Consider the following 25,037-nt stretch of genomic DNA (forward strand, 5'->3'; position numbering starts at 1 on the left):
CGTATTCCAGCCTCTATTGTTGGAAGACTAGAAATGCTCCAACGTAATTTCCTTTGGGGGGGTCGCGGAGAAGAGTTCAAGTATCATCTTGTCAAATGGGAACAGGTTTGCAGGCCTATTCGGTTGGGAGGGCTTGGAATTAGGAGATTGGCCACTTTCAATTGTGCTCTTCTTGGTAAGTGGCTTTGGAGATTTGGTAAGGAAAGACATAGATTATGGAGAAAGGTTATCTCATGTCGCTTTGGGGAGGAGAGAGGAGGGTGGTCAGCAAGATCAGTCAGGTCTGATGGCGGAGTGGGGGTGTGGAGGGCCATTGGTAAGGGGTGGGATGCCTTTTCCAAACATATTAGATTCAGAGTTCGGGATGGAAGAACTGTCCGGTTTTGGGAGGATCCATGGTGTGATGATAGGCCTTTGGCCCTTTTGTTTCCCAGGCTTTTTAGGATTGTTGTTGACAAACATGCAATGGTTGCTGACTATTATCGCCTTGATAGTGGAAGGTTGTCTTGGGATGTGCGTTTCCGGCGAGCTTTTCAGGATTGGGAGCTGGATGATGTCACTGGGTTTTTGGCTCTTCTTTACGGACAGGAGGTGGAGGGGTCTGGGGCAGATTCTTTGATTTGGGTGCCTTCTTCTCAGGGGATGTTCCAGGTCCGGTCCTTTTTTGTGTGCCTTTCTGGTTTTCATGGTACCTCATTCCCATGGAAGACGGTGTGGAGGTCTAAGGCGCCTCTTAGGGTGGCCTTTTTTGTGTGGACTGTAGCTTGGAGTAAGATTTTGACGTTGGACAACTTGAGGAAGAGAAGACATATCATTGTTAATAGGTGTTGTCTTTGCAAGATTAATGGGGAGTCGGTGGATCATCTTTTGTTGCACTGTCCTGTGGCTCATGATTGTTGGAGTTTGATGTTTGGCCTGTTTGATATTCATTGGGTCATGCCTCGGACATCTTGGGAGTTGTTAGATATGTGGAGGGGCCAATGGGTGGGGGCTCAGGTCAGAGTTTTTTGGAGGGTGATCCCTTTTTGTATTTGGTGGAGCATTTGGAGAGAGTGTAATGGAAGATCTTTTGAAGGAAAGGAATCCTCCATTGGGGTGTTAAAATTTTCTATCATTTGTAATTTGTTTTGTTGGGGTCAGGGGAGAGACTACTCCTCTCTTGAGGAGATTGTTGACTTTATGAGTTCTTTGAATTCATAGGCTCCGTTTTGTCTTTGTATAGTTTGGGTCGCGTTCCCCTTTTTGAACGCTTTTAATACAATTTACTTATCAAAAAAAAAAAAGACCTCACCCATCCCTGGAAATCCTCTGCCTGTAGCCACCTATTTTCAAAGCGAAAGGGAGTACTCATCGTCCTCAATCCACCACAGTCTAATACTATAGGAATATGATCAGATGTCGGTCTAGCCAAAGCTGCCTGAACGACGTCCGGAAACTTCTCTTCCTAGTCTCCTGAGAGAAGAAAACGATCCAATGGTAACAAAGTTGGAGACTCTTTACCACTCCCCCATGTAAACTTAGCTCCATCTCCACACACACACACAAAAAAAAACACACACCACGGAAGACACCATTGATCCTTCACTGCCCCCAACTCCTCCCCAAAATGTGCCTCTCCCCATCCTCAACTGGGCCATACACACCAGAAAACATCCAACAGAACACGAGATAGAAAACCTCCCTCTTCGAAACCCATCTCCTATCCCACATTAGCAAAATACCCCCAGACGTCCCCAAGGCATCTAGAACCTCCCACTCCCCCCCCCCCCCCCCCCCCCCCCACACACACACACACACACACACAAACTCCACACAACCCTATCTGACATGGAAGCCATCTTTGTCTCCTGCAAGCAAACCACATGCACACCCCACTTCTTCTCAGCCATCTTCACCACTTTTCTTTTGTCCGAGTTATTGAGTCCTCGGACATTCCAAGAAATAATTCAGCACTTCATCAAGAACAAATGGATAACCCTTCCCCTTTCTTTCTCCCTCTACCCCTTTCATGGCTCCTCTCCCTCCCAGACCCATTACATCCCTCATAATTTACACCGGAGAACAAACTGCGAATCTCCCTTCCCCCTCTCCATAGAGTCAACCTCTTTTCCTTACTCTATCCGTTTCCTGCTACCCCTCTCCTCCCCAGTCTTCCCCTCAACAATTGAATGCAAAACCATACGAGCCTGCTTCTCCTTTGGCTCAAAAGAAATTCCCAACAAACTGCTTACACTATCAATATTCTCCTTTACACAATCCACCCCACTGCCCTCATGAGCTGCAACATAAAGACCCCTCCAACTCCCATCTGGTCGTATCTCAGAAAGTGGTTGAATGCACTCCAGAACCTCAGCCTCGCCCCATGAAACCATCTCCCTGTCAATGAGCGCATTGTCCTCTGCATCCCTACCTCGGTCATCATTAGCAGTGCTACCCACTCCAATACAAGTTGGAGTGCCTAGAGTACCATCCAAGTCCTCCTCAATTGCATCAGAACCAAAATCCAAAATTCGGTTCAGTCCTTTCAGCACCTTATAAGCATGTAACTCCTTCACCAGAACCGAAGCAGCGTCATTACCTAGTTTGAACCTCATATTTCTTTCCACACAAACCATAACCCCATCAGCATCTTCCACAGTCTGACCTCTAGGATCATCCTCCCTGGGCATCGCATCCCTTTCTGACAACCCGGGGCACCCACCTCCATTCGTCCTCCCATCCTTTGCCTCATCATCAGCCAACCCTTCCGTCACAGGCGAAAGCCTCTGATTTTTCTCCCCCATCCCCCCCTCAACACCCAACAAGGAGTTGAAGAAGAAGAAGGGGTAGAGAAAAGTTTTTTAGGTTGCAGAGAATGATACATACCAGATCCACATTCAGTTTGTTTACGAATAGCCCATTTTTGTTTTTCATTACATGACCATCGCCTTTCATGACGCCACTGTGAAGCATCGGATTGGCCAGTACCATAAGGAAACTCAGCCACGGAAGAGAGAGGCCCGAACCTGTTCTATGAAACAAAATTCTGATAGCACTTATCATGCCGAAAATTCTTATCTCTTGCACCAAACCCAGTCTTTCTTGTACTAACCTTCACCCAGTTGCTCTTCTCTGCCGCCGACCAATGTCTACTCTCAGACCCATGTTGCAGCGGAAGTGCCGATGCCCTCGTGTCTCTCTGTGAGAATGGATATACTTTATCCTTAACAACTCATCTGTCTCTAACCTTCGTTTCAGCATAAAAAGTGGGCAGCCCTAGTAATGAGATGGATAGCCCCTTATTGGATCCCCACTGGACCACCCTCTTTCTACCTTGAGGATCATCAAGTCTGGTTTGAACCAAACATCTGTTAGGCTTGGGCCTATCAGGCCCAACACCAGCATCAAATGCTGAGGAAGCAGCCACTAGCCCAGCATAGCTAGCATGTCTGTGGGCTGCCCCAACTAACTAAACCTCATAAAACCCCCTTATACTAACTAAACCTCATAAAACCCCTTACGTTTTCAAAAAGCCATCAACTTACCCCTTCCTGTTAGTTTGTCATGAGACACTAATGGGAAAATAGCATGTGTCACGTGCGAAAGTTTATTCTCCATGTGACTGAAATGCCCCTGAATATTCGTACACGACACGAGCACGCCATGGATACGTGTCCGACACGAGTGTCTCATTTTTGGGGATATTTTTTTTTTTGGGATAAGTAAGGCACTTGTGGAATTTTAGAAAGTTTTAGAAAGAAAGCTAGGTTGAAGTGTAAATATAAGAAGTCGTTCAATAGCTTCCAATAATATGATGGTCAATACATAATTACTTAAATGTTGTTGTGTTATAAAACAATTTTATATTAAACAATCAGATATTTATGCTTGTATTTTAGTTCAAAGGTTCAAACTCTAGCACGATCATCTTTGACTCTCTTGTTCTGCCATCGTATCAAGCTTCGCTCCCAGTGGATGGTTTCTCTCTCTCTCTCCCTCTCTCTCTCTATCCTTTTTTCTCTCTTCTCTCTTCTTCTTCACAAACCCTAGATACTTCTTTTTTTCCTTTCATGACAAAATTCTTTTTGTGTCTCTTTTTCCTTTTTCCTCTTGTTTCCATTAACTCCTCTCTTCTATGGATTCTTACTAACTAAACCCTAGATACTTCTTTTTTTCCTTTCATAACAAAATTCTTTGTGCGCCTCTTTTTCCTTTTCCCTCTTGTTTCCATGAACTTTTCTCTTCTATGGATTCTTACTAACTAAGCCCTAATTCTTTTTCTAACAAAACCCTTATCTTCTTTGTTTTCTTCTCTTTCTTAACCCTCTCTCGTTCTCTCTTTTGCCCGGTAAAGCACAATTTTCTTCATTATTAGGTTGATAAAAAATAATATTACTCTTAATTTCTTAAAGTACAACATTATATATATATATATATATATATATATATATATATATTTATATAAATAAATATTTATTATTTGCCGTGTCTGTGTCCTAATTTTTTAGGATTTTCCGTGTCCCGTATCCATTTCCTTGCTTCTTAGAATACTGGGGGTTCGAATCCCTCTCCATTCACTTGGTCATAAGTTCTCTCTTGCATTGTCTATAGATTAGAATGAATTGGATCGACCCGAGTGATATGATAGATGAAATGAATGGTTAGCTTGTGTAATTCTTTAGTTAGGACTTTGTCTTCCTTTCGTTATCTTCTGTCCTATTCTACTTATATAGGTTGGGGAAGGGTCTGTGTAGCGAAGAAGAAGCAAGAAGAGAGAGAGAAGGAGCGAAGCCCGTCCCGAGCATAAAAGAAAGATTTCTCAATTAATTGATTGGATACCTTGATTGATGGTATGAGGGACGTCCAACTCCTGAGTTGGTTGATTGGGAGCAGCTTCGTCCCCTTCTACATTGATAGCCATCACCTTTAGGGGAAACACGATCAACCCTTCAAGGCTGGTGCCTCTATACACAACTTAGCATCTTATGACACTAATCAGGTTCTGACAAAGACACATCCAATCGGTCATGGACTGACCTGTCTTGATCTATGAGCTACGACCAAGCAGCGGATTTGCAGGGAATTCCGGATTGAAGAAGAAGCAGATCAGACTAGGAATGGTACTTGAGAAGGGAGAAATGAAGAAGCAGGAAGCCATACAACACCAATGGGTGGAGGACCGACCCCACACCCCCCCCCCCCGGCGCGCGCGCGCGAATGGAGGGGACCTCAAGTCAAAGCAAAGGGTTAGTGCTGGCTCCCATAAACCAACACACTCTAGGATGAACGGGATTGAATCCTTTTATTTGCTATCCTAGCAGTAGATGGACTCCCCATGCCCCGAGATTCTATAGACATTGGACCAACGCCCTCCCAAGCTATATGCCCAAATCTTTCATCTTTACAATGGTGATATGGCTTAAGAATAGTGACTATGTAAAAGGTATCACTGACTTGCAAGTCGGTATGATGCAATGTAAAAACTATTCAGTTTCCTTTTTCCAGTTAGTCTTCATATGATCTTAAAAAGGAGCCATACTTCGAGATGCAAGGTTTTTTCATTATTGTAATCAAGATCACTTGAAAAACACTCAGAAGGGTTATAAACATAAAACATAACTCAGTTTCCTTGCTATAAGATGGTTAAAAGTAGGTGATTCGTGCATTTGCATGTCATTTTATTCTCTTCTTACTGATGAACGTTCAATGGTGTCATTATATGTTATATTGACGTTTTTAGGAGTACTTCTTCATGTGCCAATTTTAAATTAAGATTTATTTATTTGGGAATAAGGTTTGTATATTTTGACCTTTGATGTTTAAGATGGTTAACTTTTTTGCTTGTAGGGAGAGCTGGCAGGTATAGATCTAACTTCCCTGTTGGTGAAGTAACTTGTCTAGATGCAGAAGATCTACACTTAATTCATTCGTCACTGAAATCACCGTCTCCCATTTTAGAGGTGTAAGAATTATCACTGGACTGTGCTGTGAGGAATATGCACTTGATTATACTTTGTTATTGTTAATTTTGATACTCATAAATCCATGTTTGGCTCCCTGGCCAATTAACTTCCAGCTCTTTTATATATTTACATGTGGTTTTATACTTTTATTGCTTTAATGCTCTCTAAAATAGAGGTACATATCTTAATGCAGCGTGCTGGATTATTTCCTACCTTTGACCTTATGTTTATGTATTCACGGTTGCATCCAAAGAGTGGCCTTTACAATATATTGGTGGGTTAATACTCTCTCTCTCTCTCTCTCTCTCTCACACACACACACACACACATTTTGTGTGTGTATATTTATATTGTTCAGTATGCCTAATGTTGACTTCTATATAACCGTTTACATACTTTCTCATACAATAGGAGATAGTGTAGATATGCACTTGTTTGGTGTTATTAATTAAAAAAGAGTTAGAACTTCAATTTGAATACCACTAAAGAGGAGAGATTTTATTTTAGTTTAAGGTGCTATAAGGTCGGGGAAGAGCGGAAAGAACTTGGGTTTTGTCAATGAGGGAAGATTCAATGACATGATCTATCAGGTATCTTGACTGATAGATCTGTATCGAAAAAAAACTTGTGAAACTGGCCGCTTGGGTTGGATTTAAGCTTTGTGGAGTTTGGTTGAGTTGCGTGCATGTTTTATACTTGTGCACATGTGTGAATTGATCATTATGGAGTCGGTCTAATTGTTGGACCCGTATTGTTCAAAGCTTTCTTTTTATTTAATTTAATGATGTAGCGGAAGCGGGAAAAGATATAAATATCTCACACAGAGCAAAAGCTCAAACAAATTATAAAACCGATATATTGTTAATTTCATTCAAGCTGCCTCAACAATACAAAGGTGAGCCTTATTTATAGCTATTGGGATTACAACAGATTTGTTTCATTAATTAGGTATTACAGCTGTATTTCTATGTATTAGCTGTTTGTATTTGTATTTAAATTATTTTTCCATATATAGTTTGAGGTAGGCTAAGAAGCACGGACACTCCAAAATGGGCGAAGAATCCGTGTCCGACACGGACACGCGTCGGACACGCCCCGACACGTGTCGGACACGCCAAAAAACGTGTCTGGAATTTTTTTATTTTTTTTTAATTTTCGGACACGGCTCGGACACGGCTCGGACACGGCTTGGACACGGCTCGGACACAGCTTGGACACGGCACAGACACGGCTCAGACAGCTCGGACACGGCTCAGACAGCTTGGACACGGCTCGGACACGGCTCAGACATGGCTCGGACACACTATTCTGGATTTTTTTTTTATTTTTTTTTTAAATTTTTAATGCTGATATGTTCTATTTTTTGTTTTGTACTACCCTAAAGATGGTGATATATATATATACTAACCTAAAGATGCCACAATTTGCCGTGTTCGTGTCCTAAAGATGCTGATATATATATATATACTAACATATCAGTGATATATATATATATTCCAACCTAAACATATCAGTGTTTTTTTTTTTTAAATTATTAATGCTGATATATATATATATATATACTATTCGCCGTGTCCGTGTCCTAATTTTTTTGGATTTGCCGTGTCGCTGTGTCCGTGTCGTGTCGTATCCGTATCCCGTATCCGTGTCCGTGCTTCTTAGGAGGTAGGTAAGATCTCTAGGAATTAATTCAGATTTGTATAGTTATTATTGATTCTGTATAGCTGGCAGATTTATTTTTTCTTAGTATAGAGGTCTTGTATAAATAGAGGCTGGGTCCTATTCTCCATGAGAATAGAATAATACAAATTATTCATCATCTCTTCTTCTTCTTATTCCGCTAATATGGTATCAGAGCTGGAATTTTGAATCTGATATTATTTTTTCTCTCTTTTCTGTGCCTCTTGCTAGCCCAGCCTTTGTGCCTCTTCGTGGCTATTTTTTTTCTATCTAGTTATTTTTCTAATGGCAGAAACCCCTGTTCCAGCCACTGTGGTGACTAAACCTGTCATCCACTTTGATAACCCCACTCTCCAAATTACCCCTGAGAAACTCAATGGAAAAAATTTCCTTGAGTGGTCTCAAATTCTCAATCGGTGTAACTATTCTTCAAAAGCAGAGGAAAAATGGGGTATCTTCGGGGGACTATTAAAGAACCCAAAGAATCAGATCCTTCTTATGATTCCTGGGAAGCTTAAAATTCCCAGATCATGACGTGGTTAATTAATTCCATGACTCCAGGAATTAGTAAACCATTTCTCTTCCTTTCCACAACAAAAGAAATATGGGATAGTGAGACTCGGAGTTACTCAAAAAAAGGAAGGGCTCCGCGAAAGTTTGAATTGAAAAGAAAAATCCACAACACCAAGCAAGGAGACTCCTCCGTGACAGAGTATTTTAATACTCTGATGGTATTATGGCAAGAGCTAGACCTTCACCAACACTTTGAGATCAAGGACGTTGAAGTTGCTAAACAACTTGCTGAGATTTTGGAGGAGGGTCGAGTTTTTGAATTTCTTGCTGGACTCGATTCTGATTTTGATGAAGTTAGTGGGAGGATTCTAGGAAAAGAGCCTCTTTGCTCTTTGGAGGAAAGTTTTTCGTATGTTAGTAATGAAGAAGATCGAAAAACAGTTCTCTCTAAAACTGCTGCTCCCGAAGTTTCTGCTCTCAAAACTGAAGGAGTTCAGTTCAATTCTGGGTAGTATAAAAATCAGAATAAAAAAGGAAAGACTGACTCAAGGTGGTGTGATTTTTGTAATAGACCAAGGCATACAAGACAAACTTGCTGGAGATTGAATGGGAAACCTTCCATTGGAGACAAAGGAAATCTTCCACAACAAAGGAAGGCCTTTCAAACAGTGACTGATTCTATGGAAAGCAATATAGAGGATCTCTCTAATGACCAGATCTTCTCCAAAGCACAACTTGAGGCTTTACAACAGATGCTAGGACAGGCTGGTCTCTCTGGTATATCAAATTTTAATACAGTTGCCACCAGCCACTTTGTCCAATCAAGTACTACCCCTACTGCCCTCCTTAGTATCACCAATAAACCTTGGATTATAGACTCTGGATCCTTAGACCACATGACTGGTAATTCCTATGATTTCTTAACATACAATCCATGTTCAGGCAAAGATAAAGTTAAGGTTGCGAATGGGTCATTTGTTCCTATCCATGGAAAAGGTTTTATTCCTATTTCCAATACTCTATCTCTTTCATCTGTCCTACATATCCCTAGTTTTACCTGTAATCTTTTATCCATTAGCAAGATCACAAACAATCTAAATTGCTCAGTGACCTTTTTCCCTACTTATTGTGTGTTTCTGGATCTAACCTCGGGGAAGAAGATTGGCAATGGTGAAGAGAGAGACAGGTTGTATTATCTTCATCTTGGTAAAGAGATTGCTCAGGCCCATACTTCAGTCAGTAATAAAGAAAATCTGATATGGTTGCTCCATTTTAGAATTGGTCATCCAAACTTTAAGTCCCTTAAAGTGTTATGTCCTAGTTTGTTTTCGGGTTTAGATCTTTCAGTCTTTCAATGTGAAATTTGTGAACTTTCTAAAAGTCACCGTGTTCCTTTTCCAATTAGTAATAAACTTTCTGCAATTCCTTTTTCGATGGTTCACACTGATGTTTGGGGACCCTCCCGTATCCTATCCTTGTTTGGCTTTAGATGGTTTGTCAGTTTTATTGATGATTGCACACGTACATCTTGGATTTATTTGCTTCGAAAAAAATCTGAGGTTAGTAATATATTTAAGTCCTTTCACATGATGGTTAAAAATTAATTCCATACCAATATTCAAGTCTTTAGATCTGATAATGGGAGGGAATATTTCAATGAAACTCTGGGAACCTACCTAAATGAAAACGGGATTTTACACCAATCATCATGTATTGATACCCCTCAACAAAATAGGGGTAGCAGAGAGAAAAAATAAACATTTACTCGAAGTGGCAAGAGCCTTATTGTTTTCTAGGAGTGTACCCAAGTGTTATTGGAGCGATGCTATTCTAGCAGCTTATTACTTGATCAACCAAATTCCCTCTAAAACACTCGATATGAAAACTCCGATTGACTGCCTTAAATCCTTTAACACAAATGAAAGTATTTTCAACAGTCTTCCTTTGAAAGTTTTTGGGTGTGTAGCCTACATTCACCTTCCAAGTAGAGAAAGATCTAAACTTGACCCTAGAGCACAAAAATGTATCTTTCTTGGTTATTCCCCAAACGAAAAAGGCTACAAATGTTTTCATCCTCCTACGAAGAAATATTTTGTCACTATGGATGTAAATTTTTTTGAAAATCTCTCCTACTATCCCAAGTCCGATCTTCAGGGGGAGATTGGTGATGAAAAGGAAGATCTTTCCTATGATCTCTCAATAAATCTTGACCAAATAAATCTCGATTCTACTCATACTCCTACTCCTACTCCTACGCCTATTGCTTTACCATAACAGCCGAGTCTAAGGGAGGATATTCAAGTTGAAAAATCAGAGGGAAACAGAAATATAGTTCGGCCAAACACTTCTCTTGTATACTCACGAAGGAAACTTGGTCAGACTATACAGCCTGACACTCTCACCCACAATCAATCTTCAACTCCGGAGTTGGAAAATGAGCACTCTGTAAGTCCTCGGTCAGGTAGTTTACATAATCCTTCTTTGCCCCAATCTGATACGGATTTAAATATTCTTTTAGCTATCCGAAAGGGAGTAAGGTCATGTACCACTAAACATCCCATTGCCAATTTTCTATCCTATCACCAAATTAAACCTTCCTTTTAGCAAATTTCTACTGAAAGTATTCTTGCTAATATTTCTGAGGCACTAAAGGATCTAAAATGGAGAGGAGCAGTTCTTGAGGAAATGAAAGCTCTACAGCAGAATGAAACTTGGGAAATTGTTAATCTACCTAGAGGGAAGAAACTTGTGGGCTGCAAGTGGGTCTTCACTGTGAAGTATAAATCAGATGGGTTAATAGAAAGATACAAGGCAAGACTCGTTGCCAAGGGGTTCACTCAAACCTATGGTTTAGACTACCAAGAGACATTTGCTTTGGTTGCCAAAATGAACTCAGTAAGAATTTTGTTCCCTCTTGCTATTAACTTAGATTGGCCTTTACATCAATTTGATGTAAAAAATGCATTTCTGCGTGGCAATCTAGAAAAGGAGGTTTTATATGGAGTTACCTCCTGGTTTTGGAGATGCAAGTAGTGAGAAAGTTTGCAGGTTAAAAAAATCTTTATATGGGCTGAAACAGTCTCCTAGAGCTTGGTTCGAAAGATTCTCAAAGTTTCTCATGAAGTGTGGCTTCTCACAGAGTCAAGGAGATCATACACTATTCTTCAAACATTCCCCTCATCAGAAGATTACTGTTCTTATTGTCTACGTTGATGATAGTATTATGACTGGAGACAACTTCGAAGAAATTAGAGATATGAAGACTCAACTGGCAAACGAGTTCGAGATTAAGGACTTAGGAAATCTAAGATATTTCTTAGGTATGGAAGTGGCAAGATCAAAGGATAGTATGCTTGTTTCTCAAAGAAAATACATTCTTGACTTGCTTAAGGAGACGGGATTTTTAGGAAGTAAACCAGCAACAACTCCTGTCGATCCACATCATAGATTCGGACTTGACAGTGAAGATAATCCAATTGATAAGGGGAGATATCAAAGGCTAGTAGGGAAACTGATTTATTTATCCCACACAAGACCAGACATTGCTTATGCTGTAGGGGTGGTAAGTCAATTTATGCACTCTCCCTTGGAGTGTCATATGGAAGCTGGTCAAAGAATTCTGAGGTATCTAAAAGCTACACCAGGAAGAGGTCTTCTATTTAAAAAATCTGAACATTTCCTAGTGGAAGTTTACACAGATGCCGATTGGGCTGGTTCAATCACAGATAGGAGATCTACTACTGGTTACTGCCTTTTCGTGGGAGGCAATCTGGTTACTTGGAGGAGCAAGAAACATAATGTAGTTGCTAGGTCCAGTGCAGAAGCAGAATATAGAGCTATGGCTTTGGGAATTTGTGAGATTCTATGGATACATAAGTTACTAAAGGAACTTAAACTAGAGTCTACATTTCCTATGAAAGTATTTTGTGATAATAAGGCAGCAATCAGTATAGCCCACAACCCCGTTCAACATGACCAGACCAAGCATGTCGAAGTGGACAGACACTTCATCAAAGAGAAGATTGAAAGTGGACAGATCACTACACCGTTCGTAACAACTCATCAACAATTAACTGATATTCTCACAAAAGGAGTTACAACGGTACTCTTTGAAAATCTAAGGAGTAAGCTGGGAATGGTTGACATATACTCACCAGCTTGAGGGGGAGTATTGGGATTACAGCAGATTTGTTTCATTAATTAGGCATTACAGCTGTATTTCCATGTATTAGCTGTTTGTATTTGTATTTAAATTATTTTTCCATTTATAGTTTGAGGTAGGTAAGATCTCTAGGAATTAATTCAGATTTTTATAGTTATTATTGATTCTGTATAGCTGGCAGATTTATTTTTTCTTAGTATAGAGTCTTGTATAAATAGAGGCTGGGTCATATCCTCTATAAGAATCGAATAATACAAATTATTCATCATCTCTTCTTCTTCTTATTCCGCTAATAATAGCCTAATCTGAACTTTCTCACTAAAGAAAGGAATGCAACTTGCCATTCACTTTCATAATGATGTGAATCCCACTTTGTCACGTGTCACCTTACTCACTAAGTAAAAGAATGCAACTTGCACTTTCTATAATGATGCCCTCACATGTCACCTCCTTGCTCACTAAGTAAATGCAACTTGCACTCTCTCTCATAATGACACTCTCACATGTCACTTTGCTCACTAAGTAAAAGAATGCGACTTGTATTTTTTTGTTTACCCATATATAGATTACTATATATTAAATATATTAAATCATGGATGTCCTGCATGGAAACAGAAAAACTACATTTTAGGAAAAGTTACGCATCTCAGTGAAGAAGATAAATATTTGTATTTATACATACAATGTGCCCTAGAAACGTTCTGGACCCAAAAAAGTTTTACAAGTATATGCTTCCCTTTGCGCTCTGGTTACTAAATGGAGCAACCACTCTATAACCCTACCTCATTTCTGATAATTTTGTTCACCAGATTCAGAGGCAGAAAATGTTTTCTTTTTACTTGTTGCATTTCTTTAATCTTGTGGTCCTTATCTGTTAATTATATTATTTTCATCTCCCAAGGAAATACTTTTCTGCACTTATAGTCTCTTGTTATTTATGTTGTTTTATATCAAACATCATTTTTCTTCTACTTCAGAATTCAGATTGAAACAATAATTAATTATTGAAGTATAAGAAATTTCGGTGGAAAATGTTTGAAATGGAAATTAAAAGATTTAGGGGCAAAAAATTGATATATACATATATTTTAAATTAAATGAAATGGTTTATTATCAAATCTGAGTGTCTAAATTTTGAAATTTATTAAATTTAACCTAGAAAGCATGGAATATCCTCTAAAGGGTGTTGCGGTTGTGTTGGAACCGTGTCCCACACAGACATGCATGGGACTTGGCCCGACATATGGCCGATATAGCTATGGAGTTGTACTAGAGTTTGAATTTTTTTAATTTTATCTTTTGGGTTGGAGAGGGTTTGGACACAACAGGAACAAGTCAAGGACACATTTAAGATACTTGTGGAACATGAGTAGTTTTGTAGTTCTTCTTCTTATTTTTTTTTAACAATTCTAAAACATGGTTAATAGAAAAATAATATAGAAGTTTTAAAATGAAAAAACAACACCATATATTGTGATTACAATCATGATATTGTAAATAAAATTAGCAACAATCAATGTAGCCCATATATTGTGCCATATATTGTGCAATAAACCCTCCTCGACTAATTTTTTGCCCAAAAAACCCCCCATCTCAACACCCTCTGGGCTTCCTTTTCCAATGGAAATCTGAAGAGGGTTAAACCATCGGGCAGATTAGAAACCCTAACCCCACACAAATTTTCCAAATCTTCGTGGCCCACTCTTCGATCCCTTCCAAACACCCCACATCTATGTCGAATCTCCCAACCAAAGAAGATTTCAGTGTCGATTCACGTATGGTGGTACTGTGGTTATCCACCCCAAGGACATGTCCTCTATCTGTGATCACACTTTCCACTTATCCCTTTAGATCCAGGCGCGGGAGGCTCGCAACTTCAAGAAAGGACAGCTTCTGACCTTCCAACGCTCTGATGGACCTTCCAAATTAATTTGCATCTTTAATACTGTAGTAGTTTATATTATTATTTTATTGCTGCATCTGTACTTTTATTATTATTTTTATTATTTTTGAGATTTTATCGTACACTTGTTAGTGTTTGTATCCGTGCTTCATAGAATTCAACCATCCTCCTTTTATAACTTTATTTTTATTCTTTGGGGTACTAATATTTCACTGCACAAATAGGAGGTTATGAAGAGGAGAGTCGATCTTGTGTTGTATAGTGCATCAATCAGTGAATGGCCCAGATCATATCACCTGGGCGTATGATTTAATCTGGGCATCCATTGTTGTACAACACGGTGAAATGTATAGGAAAGGATCCGGGTTCTACAAAGAGAGGAAAGCGCTAATTTTTTTTTTTGATAAGTAATAATTCATTAAAGGCACTCAAGAGGGGAGCACTCCCATAGAAATACAAAAGCTGCCTACCGCGACACTATAATTTTAAGCTATCCACAAAATCCAAAAGAATATCCATAGATTTACTACTTTGCCCATTAACCCAAAAAAATAAAGAGGACAGTATATTGTATCCGAGAGACCAAATAGGAGACTCCTCCCCATCAAAGGATCTCCTATTTCTCTCGCGCCACAATCCTCTAACAAATGAGTAGTGGACTCTGGAAACACCCAAGCAAAATTAAAAGCAACCAATAACATAGCCCAAATATCCCTCGGCATATTTACACATGCAACACCAGTTCATCACAACCTGAAGTCTCCTTCTGAGGTTGTTGAGAGTGAGGATGCTTCCAAAGGCAACAGACCATGTAATGAAAGCCACCTTAAAAGGGGCTTTCGTCCTCCAAATAGATTTCCAAGGGAAAGTGGGACCAGGGATCTCCATCAGACTCAGGTAAAAAATATAACCTCAAACACCCCTCTCAAGGAACCCTCCAACACCATCTCGCCCATGCCCGCGCCCTCCACCACCTGGCTATAGATCAAAGCAAGGAAATCTGTGACCTCCACAAGTTTCCAATCACTTGAAGCTGCATGTCCCAAGTCACCCTCCCATTATCAAGCCGATAATAGTCAGCAACCGCAACAGATGATTTCCTCTAGGTGTTGTAGTGCCGTTTTGAAATAGGGGCTAGCTGTCACTTGCTTACATTTTGTGTCCTCTTGAAGAAAGAACGTCGGCATGATGGTAGTAGAGTAGTCGATGTGATCTCGCGTGCGGGGGGATAGAAATGCCTATTGATGAGGTAGGTGAGAGTAGCTTGCTGGCTAAGGGTGCATTTGGTAGTCTTTTGTTTGATGAGAATGGGAAGGGCATTTGACTGCAAACTTCTTCGGCCTTTTGGAAGACAGCAAGGGCCTCAACTTTGAGTGACTTGTTGGGGCTGTTGAAGAGCAAAGAAAAATGTCACTCGAAGCTGCTCTGGCATGTCCTAGCCGTGCGATGCTTGCCTGCACACACAAGCAGATCAGTTCCCTCATTCTCTTATTGTGCCAGCAAGCCTGGGTGAGCAAGATAGGGTTAGATTAGAGGGAGGGGGACTGCAAATTCAAAACATCAATTTGATGAAAATAGAAATCTAATGTAGAACCCCACTTTCAAGAAGGGATATTGTTTGCATCAAATTCTAGCAAAATTATAGAAGAAGAAAGAATGCAAATGAATGGAGGAAAAGTATTATAATACCAATTTACAAAGATAAGGGAGATATCCAAAATTATTTAAATTATAGAGGAATTAAATTTAGGTATCACACAATGAAATTTAGGGAAATCATTGTTTTTTTGGCATCTTTGAAGGCTTGAGGCGCTTTTTAGCCTTGTGTTGTCCTTTGGGTTCTGCTCCCCCTTGGAGCGTCTTTCAATAAATTTTACTTATCAAAAAAAAAAATTTAGGGAAAGTTAATTCATTTGGCGTTATGCCTGATAGATCCACTATAGAAGCCATATATTTAAGGGAAGATTTGATTTTAGTGACCAACAGTAAAGAAAATTGCTTTTAATTGACCTAAAAATTTAAAAGTATGGATAGTCACTAATTCTGACAGAAAATTGCTCTTCGGTGACCATTTGAAGGTAATTTTGTCAAGGGATTTGTTTGTTTATTAAGAATAATTATATAATTAAACCTATTTCTCACCGTCTAAAACTTTGTTTCTGTCTTATCTCCCACGGTCAGAATATATATATGAAGATATATATATGATTTGGTGCAATTGCTGAGATAAAGAGACATGGGACAGTCTTTGAACAAGGATCGACTGTAATGTTTGTGACTTGGTGCTCCATGGGTTCATTAGTGCACCACAACTTCTAGTATTGATAAAGAGGAATTTTGGAAAGTTAAAGAAGGAAAATTTTCAAGGTCAGACATGGGATGCCTCTCATGTCGTCCAGTAATCGAATTGGAACGCCATGGTTGGTGAAGTGGAACGCGCCCTAGTCTTTGCCGACCCGACCCAGTTCTTCGTTGATGTTGTTGGCCAAGAGATTGACGACAAATGGATTTAGTAGCGGCGACGGTGGTGGTGGGTCGGTTTTTGGGTGGTTGTATGAACTGGGATAGGACTTGTGGTATGATGTATTCCAATAGGGATTGGACTCTGATGAGATTGAATCCTTATTTAATCTTAATTAAATAATGAGAGCAAAGAAGAGATTAAAGCTTGATTAAATCTTGCTTTGGAACAACATTAAAGGGCATTTGGTGCAAGAAACAGGGAATGCTTGTCATCAAAAGGGCATTTACAGAATTGAGTTTCAAGTGGTCACTAAAGAGCAATATATATATTTTTTGATAAATAAGCAATTCATTAAAAGTGTTCTAAAGGGGAACGTGTCCCTACAAGACCACAAAACTTGGGTACCCTAAGGCCCAGGGAAGCCAAAAACTCAACAGTCTCCTTAGCAGAGGAACAAAGTCTACCCAAACCCCAAAAAAAGAGAGAGCTAATAACAGAAGATTTCAGAACAATGACCGAAGATTCCTCTCCTTCAAAGGATATTCTATTCCGCTCCCTCCACAGACACCACCAAAGACACAGTGGCGCCATCCTCCAAAACCCTCAAGCCTGTGCTCCCACCCAACCCCCCTCTCCAGGTGTCCATCAGACCTCTCGTAGATCTAGGCATGACCCAATAAACTCCAAATAAACCTAACAAAAGATTCCAACATTCAACCGCCACGACAATGCAAAAGAAGATGGTCAACCGACTTGCCATTACACTTACACATGCAACACCAATTCATCGTGATATGCTTTCTTCTTCTCAAATTATCTAGCGTCAATATTTTACCCCACATGACTGTCCAAGCAAAGAAAGCCACTTTCAATGGCACCTTAGTTCGCCACACTGCCTTCCAAGGGAATACCACCCCAGCTGAGTCCAAAAGGCATCCAAAAAAAGATCTCACAGTAAAGAGCCATATAGTTTTAAGATTTATGACTATCTGTGTTTTTGTAACTTTAAGCTCACTTTAAACCTATTATCTTTTGTGATATTTTGACCCGTTTTGCTTTTAGGTCGTGGACCCTAATTAGTACTTTCTTGTACCCCGATATTAAAGGGCGTTTAGGATTTGGAGTGTATGATTGAGAGACATTGAAAATTGTATAGAGAAGAGAGTGAGGGGCTGAAACTTAATCTACGATTTTACACATAGTGAAGACTATCGCCGGATCTCCACCGTGGACGTAGGCTTTGCCGAACCACGTATAAATCTTTGTGTTTTTTGTGTGGTGTGTTTACTTTTTAGTCGTGTTTCGTGATTGCTGCTTCGGTTTGCTGTATTTGTTGTAACATCTTTAATTTTGGTCACTAAAATATAATTTTCCCTGTTAAAAGCATATATGATACCACGATTTGTGGAATGACTTACCATAATAGCAGAGATTTGACTATGCATATGTTAGCGTATATGATAGCCACGATTTATAGAATGATTTACCATAATAGCAGAGAGTTGACTATGCTATAGAATATGTCATAGAATATGCTTTAGAATAGGTTGTGATTTGATTTAAATTTGATTTAGCTTCTTTTTTTGTAATATGAGCATGTGCTCCTTTTTATCTTTAAATACTAAAGCTGTGAATGAGTAATTCATCTCATTCAAACCTTTACGCAATTATCTCCTTTCTCTTCTTTTTATATTTCTACTTGGTATCAGAGCCAACACCTTTCCACACCTTTCAGCAGCCTTGCTACTTGTGCGACAGCCACCTTAGGCTATCGTGTGACGTTATCTACACATGTTTTTCTGTGTTGCTGTTTTGTGATCAAAAACTGGTATTTTTAAGTTTTACAATTTTTTTTTTGTACTCTTCTAGGGTTGGGTAAATTGGAAGAGTTAGTCTCCAACACCTTGAAGGGCTTGGGTAAATTTTTTTTTTCTACAAAGAGGTTCTAGATATTAAGAAGGAGGCTGTCTGGCTATATGTAAGCGGGCAGCGCTCCTTAAAAAAGGTATGTATTTGGATTTTTCAGGAATGGTCTAAGGAGAAATTGTTATTGTTTATAGTTTGAGGAGACCCTTTGTTTTATTAGCAGAATTTGTGGTATTTTTGGAGTTTTTTTATTGTCGTGTGACAGATTATGGCAGATTTAGGGTCCTCGACTGTTAATTCTCTTGGCTTAAGTTCTGTGGGTGGGGGTGCCATTTTTCCCACCAACTCATCAGAAAATCCAGGACTTCAAATCACCACAGTGAAGTTCGATGGTTCTAACTATTTGATTTGGGCATAGTCTGCCAAGATGTTCATTGGTGGCAAAGGCAAGATTGGCTATATTACTGGTTTTGAGAAAGAGCAAGCTCAGTCAGAGAAGACATATCCACAGTGGTTTGCAGATAACGCTATGGTTATGTCTTGGCTGGTCAATTCGATGCAACCAAGCATAGTTGTTGGCTATATGTTTATGAAGACTGCTAAGCAGATTTAGGATTCAGTTCAACGCACTTATTCTCAGAGGCAGAATAATGCACGAATTTTCTTGCTGGGGCGAGATATCACCAGGATTTCTCAGGGTGACTTGACAGTTTCAGGTTACATCGCCAAGCTTTGTGCTATTTAGGAGGAGATGTCATATTATGATTCCTTCCACTATTAGAAGGATTTAGACGATGCAATTTTATATGTAGGGATTGTGGAGAAGAATCGAGTGTTTCAGTATCTTGCAGGGTTGAACGACGAGTTTGAGTATGCCCGTGTTCATTTATTGGGCTTATCTTCATTACCTACTCTTGAGGATGCATACTCCTATGTGTTGTTAGATGAGAGCCGTCGGACTCATCCATTAGGTGTTGCTTCTGTTGATCGTTCGGCTATGGCAGTTCTGGTGCCAACCATTCAAGAACTGCACCATCCCAGTCAGTTCAGAGCTCTACCACCGGTCCTCCTCTGGGACGATAACGCGGACAGTGTGACCATTGTGGAAAAATTGGTCACATCAAATCTCGTTGTTATGCTCTGCATGGACTCCCACCGCAACAGAAACAACATCCTCGATCTTTTGCATATTCTGTTACACAACCAATCTCGTTGTCAACTCCTGACAACTCTGCCTCTTCATCTTCTGCCACAGTTACCTTGACTCAAGCTGATTTGAATAAGTTCAAGCAATTCTTCAACCAAATAGAGGCATTATCTCAACCAACCTCCACTTATGCCCACTCAGGCACTATTGCGTCTGCACATAGTGTATCTACATCTTCGACACCTTGGATCATTGATTCTGGTGCTTCAGATAATATGACTAGTATGTCCTCACTCTTCCAATCTTATAGTATCTGCTCTGGCCATCGCAAGGTCCGTCTTGCAGATGGCTCTCCATCTTCCATTGCTGGGAAGGACATATCAGTTACTCCTTCATTAACTTTGTCAGATACATTTCATGTTCCAAAGTTGACTACAAATCTTATTTCTGTTAGTAGCGTTACCAAACAATTAAATTGTAGTGTAAGGTTCTTTCCCTCTCATTGTATTTTTTAGGATCTGGTGTCGAAACGGACGATTGGCAGTGGGCGTGAAATGGACAATTTATACCTGTTGGATGCTCCTTTGTCACCTCAGGCACATTCAACTTCATTTTCTAATATTGTTTCATCTAATAAAGCCCAGCTTATGCGTTGGCATATGCGTTTAGGACATATTTCTTTCGGTTATTTAAAACATTTATTTCCTTCCTTATTTTGTAGTGTAGCAGTGTCAGATTTATCTTGTGTGACATGTCATATGGCTAAACATGTTTGTTCCAATTATCTTGCTAGTAGTAATAAATCTGCTTTAACACCTTTTGATCTTGTTCATTCAGATGTGTGGGGTCCTTGCCCAGTTACTTCTAGTCTTGGATTTCGATATTTCGTGTTGTTCATTGATGATCATAGTCCTGTTACATGGGTTTATCTTATGAAAACCAAAAATGAGGTATACACCATTTTTAAAAATTTTATGAGAATGGTTCAGACTCAATATGGTCATACCATTAAAAAATTCAGATCTGACCAGGGTACAGAGTATGCTTATGGGGAGGTACAACGGTTATGTATAGAATTTGCGATTGAGCATCAGATGACTAATGTTAAAACTCCTCAATAGAATGGTCGTTCTGAGAGAAAGAATCGCCACATCCTTGAGTTAGCCAGAGCAATCTGCATTGGCATGAATGTTCCCCAGTCATTTTGGGGAGATGCAGTTCTTATAGCTGTTTACATCATTAATAGGACTCCTTCTAGGGTTCTTAACTTTGCAGCCCCATTCTCAATCCTACATCCCAATGCATCTCTTTTTTTGATTCCTTCGCGAGTCTTCGGGTGTGTGTGCTTTGTTCAGCAGTTGGGGCAGACTCGTACAAAGCTTGACCCCAATGCTTTGAAGTGTGTGTTTTTAGGCTATTCTCACCCTCAAAAAGGTTATAGGTGTTACCATCCTCCCAGTCGTCGGCTGTTTATATCCATGGATGTTTCTTTCTTTGAGCATACACCATACGGTTCAGTTGGTTCTCAAAGTGAATGGTTCCCATTGAATATAATGGATGATCACCTTCTTCCACCTTCAACTCCTCTACCGTTACCTGTTTCATCTTCTATGATTCCTCCTCGTGATACCCCTTCAGCAGGGGGAATTGTTCCTTTTTCACAGGTTTATAGTTGGAGACAACAGGTACAAGCTTCTACTCCCACGATTGACTGCCTTGTTCCTTTGGTACTAGCTCTGCCTTCTCAAGCTATTGTTTCGCTTGATGATTGCCCCATTGCTCTTCGAAAGGGTTAACGTTCTTGTACATACCCTATTTCTAATTTTGTTTCTGATTATGCTCTCTCACCAAGTTTAGCTCCTAAAGAAGCACTTCATGAAGCCTCCCGGAATTTATTTGATTTATTTATTCCTTTTTTTTCATACGGAAGAAGAGAACTTACATTTAGAGGACAATCAACGCAAGTTTACTTTACCCCCTTTTACCTTTCATGATAAATTAGCTAAACTAAGGAAAAACAAAAAAAAATAGCATTCAAATATATTTTTATTGACCAATCAGAATTATCTCCCAGGATCTATAATTGCCTCAAAAGGTCCAATATATATACATTATTGGACCTTTTGAATAACAGTCAAGAAGATCTTATGAAAATTAAAGATTTTCGCATAGAGGATGTGAAAGAGATATTGGACATTCTACCTATCGGAGTTTTCTTATTTTTGTTGCCTCGGTTCCTCTTCCTTCTAGTGTTGCAGATGCACTAGCACAACCTCAATGGCGTAACGCTATGACAGAGGAACTACAAGCACTTGAGAAAAATCAGACTTGGGACATGGTTCCGCTTCTTATTGGACGGAAGGCTGTGGGTTGTCGTTGGGTGTTTACAATTTAGCATAATCCAGATGGGTCATTTGCTCGTTACAAGGCCCGGTTGGTTGCCAAGGGTTATACTTAGACTTATGGCATAGATTATCTGGAGACTTTTTGCCCCTGTTGCCAAGATGAATACCATCCGTGTATTACTTTCCGTTGCTGCGATTCGATCTTGGCCTCTATTTCAGTTAGATGTCAATAATGCCTTTCTCAATAGTGATTTGCAAGAAGAGGTGTACATGGTTCCTCCTCCGGGCTTTCGCTCTCCTGCTCATTCTAGTATGGTATGTCGTCTTTGTCGTTCTCTGTATGGCCTCAAGCTGTCTCCTCGAGCTTGGTCTGATCGCTTTGGCAATGCCGTGCTCAAGTTTGGTTTCCATCAAAGTGCAGCTGATCATACCTTGTTTTTACGTCATTCAGGCGGTGAGACAATTGCTCTCATTGTGTATGTCGATGATATTGTTCTTACCGGCGATGATACTACCAGAATTGCTGAGGTTAAGAGCTATCTTGGCCGTCAGTTTGAGATTAAGGATCTTGGTCCCCTACGGTACTTCTTGGGCATTAAGGTGGCTCGCTCCGAGGTTGGCATTTTCATCTCTCAACGTAAGTATGTTCTTGACTTGCTTTCTGCTTCTGGTCAGCTTGGCGCTCGTCCTGCTGATACTCCGATTGAGCAGAATCATCGGTTGGGTGATTCTGAGGGGGAGTTGTTGTCAGATGTTGGTCAGTATCAACGACTTGTAGGGAAGCTCATCTATTTATCCATGACTCGACCCGACATTGCTTATGCCTTGAGTGTCGTGAGTCAATTCATGCACTCTCCTCGTGCCCCTCACCTTGATGCAGCTATTCGGATCCTTCGCTACTTAAATGGGTGTCCAGGCCGTGGTGTTTTATTTGCTAATCATAGTCACTTACGTGTTGAGGCTTGGACAAATGCTGATTATACAGGATCAATTTTAGATAGGAGGTCAACTTCGGGTTATTGTACCATTATTGGTGGTAACTTGGCGTAGTAAGAAACAGGATGTTGTCTCTCGATCTAGTGCAGAGGCATAGTATACGGCTATGGCTCTTGGGGTATGTGAGTTGCTATGGCTGAAAACCTTCATGACAGACTTATACCTTCTAGCGTCCCTTCCATTCTCACTCTACTGCGACAACAAGTCTGCCATTAGCATAGCAGCAAATCCCGTTTAGCATGACAGGACTAAGCATATAGAGGTGGACCGTCACTTCATTCGAGAGAAGATCATCTCTGGTCAAATTTGCACTCCATTTGTCACAAGCTCTCAGTAGCTTGCAGAGATTCTTACAAAGGACGTTAGCAAGATTGTGTTTGAGAAAGCATTGTCCAAGTTGGGCGTTTCAGATATCCACGCACCAACTTGAGAGGGAGTGTTAGCATATATGATACCACGATTTATGGAATGATTACCGTAATAGCAGAGATTTGACTATGCATATGTTAGCATATATGATAGTCACGATTTATGGAATGACTTACCATAATAGCAGAGAGTTGACTATGCTATAGAATATGCCATAGAATATGCTTTAGAATAGGTTGTGATTTGATTTAAGTTTGATTTAGTTTCCTTTCTTGTAATATGAGCATGTGCTTTTTTTTATCTATAAATACTATAGTTGTGAATGATTTATATATTTCATTCAAGCCTTTACGCAATTCTCTTCTTTCTCTTCTTTTTATATTTCTACTATAATTAATAGGAGATTGCAGTAGTAAACAAAAAGACTTGCACATGGTTTTCATTGACTTAGAGAAGTTATATGATAGAATGACAAGGGATATAATTTGGTGGGCGTTAAAAAGAAAAAAAAATCTCTATAAAACGTAAATCTTATTCAGGATATATAGAGTGAGACATCAACTAGAGTTCATACCACATGTCTATTCTTTTTTTATAATTGTGTTAGGTGAAATAATGAAAAATGTCCAAGAAGACATTCCTTGCTGTATGTTGTTTGCTGATGACATAGTCTTTTGAGATATCTCTAAGGAAACCTTAACAACAAAATTAGAAACAGGGAGAAAGACTTTGGAAGCAAAAGGTCTAAAAATTAGTAAAAGTAAAACTAAAGTTATGGGATGTAGTTTGATAAAGTAGTAAATCAAGACCAAAAAGTTACTCAAAGTAACTATTTCTGTTATTTAGGCTTAATATTGCAACAAGATGGGGAGATAGTTGGTGATGCAGTAAGGCGATGAAGAGGAAGTGATCCAGTTCGCTTCCGGCGTATGGAATGAGGCGCAAAGCAAATACCCCTCAGAAGGAAGTCTTGACTGGTCTGAAGGCCATTCTTAAATTCCATTAGATAGGGATGTAGTAAGTAGAATTGAAGCAGGATGGACTAAATGGAGGCAAGCTAGTTGCATCTTATGTGACAAGTGAATATCAAATAAAATAAAAGGAAAATTCGGTAGGATGGTTATTAGGCCATCTATATTGTATGGTGTAGAGTATTGGGCGTTGAAATAGAAACAAGACCAACGCATTCATGAAGCAGAATGGAGGATGTTTCGTTGAATGATGAGAGTATGTAGAAGAGATAAGATTAATAATGATCGTGTGAGGGAAAAACTAGGCATAACGTAATGATAAAATCTAAGAAAGTAGGCTTGGTGGTATGGCCATATGCAGCATAGACCCGAAGATGCCCTGGTTAGAAGAGGTAGAGTTGTTTGCCTAGAAGGTAAATGACAAAGAGGCTGACCAAAACTTGCATGGGATGAATTAATTGACAATTATTTTAAGAAATTAAATCTTAGAGGAAACATAGTATATAATAGGAAGAAATGGAAAAAGAGAATTCAGGTGACCGACCTTATTCATATGGTGGGATAAAGGCATGGATGATGATGATGAAATACTGGTGTGGGCAACCCTCCTTGATACATTATGACCAGTTGTCTCGTGGCGCTATAGAGTAGCCGGGAACTTCCAGGGAAAACATACACA

General features: G+C 39.7%; 1 protein-coding gene across 2 annotated transcripts in view; it reads left to right on the forward strand.

Moving 5' to 3' along the window:
- Positions 1 to 25,037, forward strand: part of LOC132295299 (DExH-box ATP-dependent RNA helicase DExH16, mitochondrial) — an 84,850-nt gene that overhangs the window by 36,754 nt on the left and 23,059 nt on the right. For both annotated transcript variants that reach the window (XM_059793502.1, XM_059793511.1), the window contains 2 exons: positions 5,827 to 5,939; positions 6,136 to 6,216. In XM_059793502.1, coding sequence (XP_059649485.1) covers positions 5,827 to 5,939; positions 6,136 to 6,216 — 194 coding nt within the window. The remainder of the gene's footprint in view (positions 1 to 5,826; positions 5,940 to 6,135; positions 6,217 to 25,037) is intronic.

This window comes from Cornus florida, unplaced genomic scaffold (genome assembly GCF_030987335.1).
Source record: "Cornus florida cultivar Cherokee Brave unplaced genomic scaffold, ASM3098733v1 CherokeeBrave_3.0.0_Hap2_Chr01, whole genome shotgun sequence".
NCBI classification, from domain to species: domain Eukaryota; kingdom Viridiplantae; phylum Streptophyta; class Magnoliopsida; order Cornales; family Cornaceae; genus Cornus; species Cornus florida.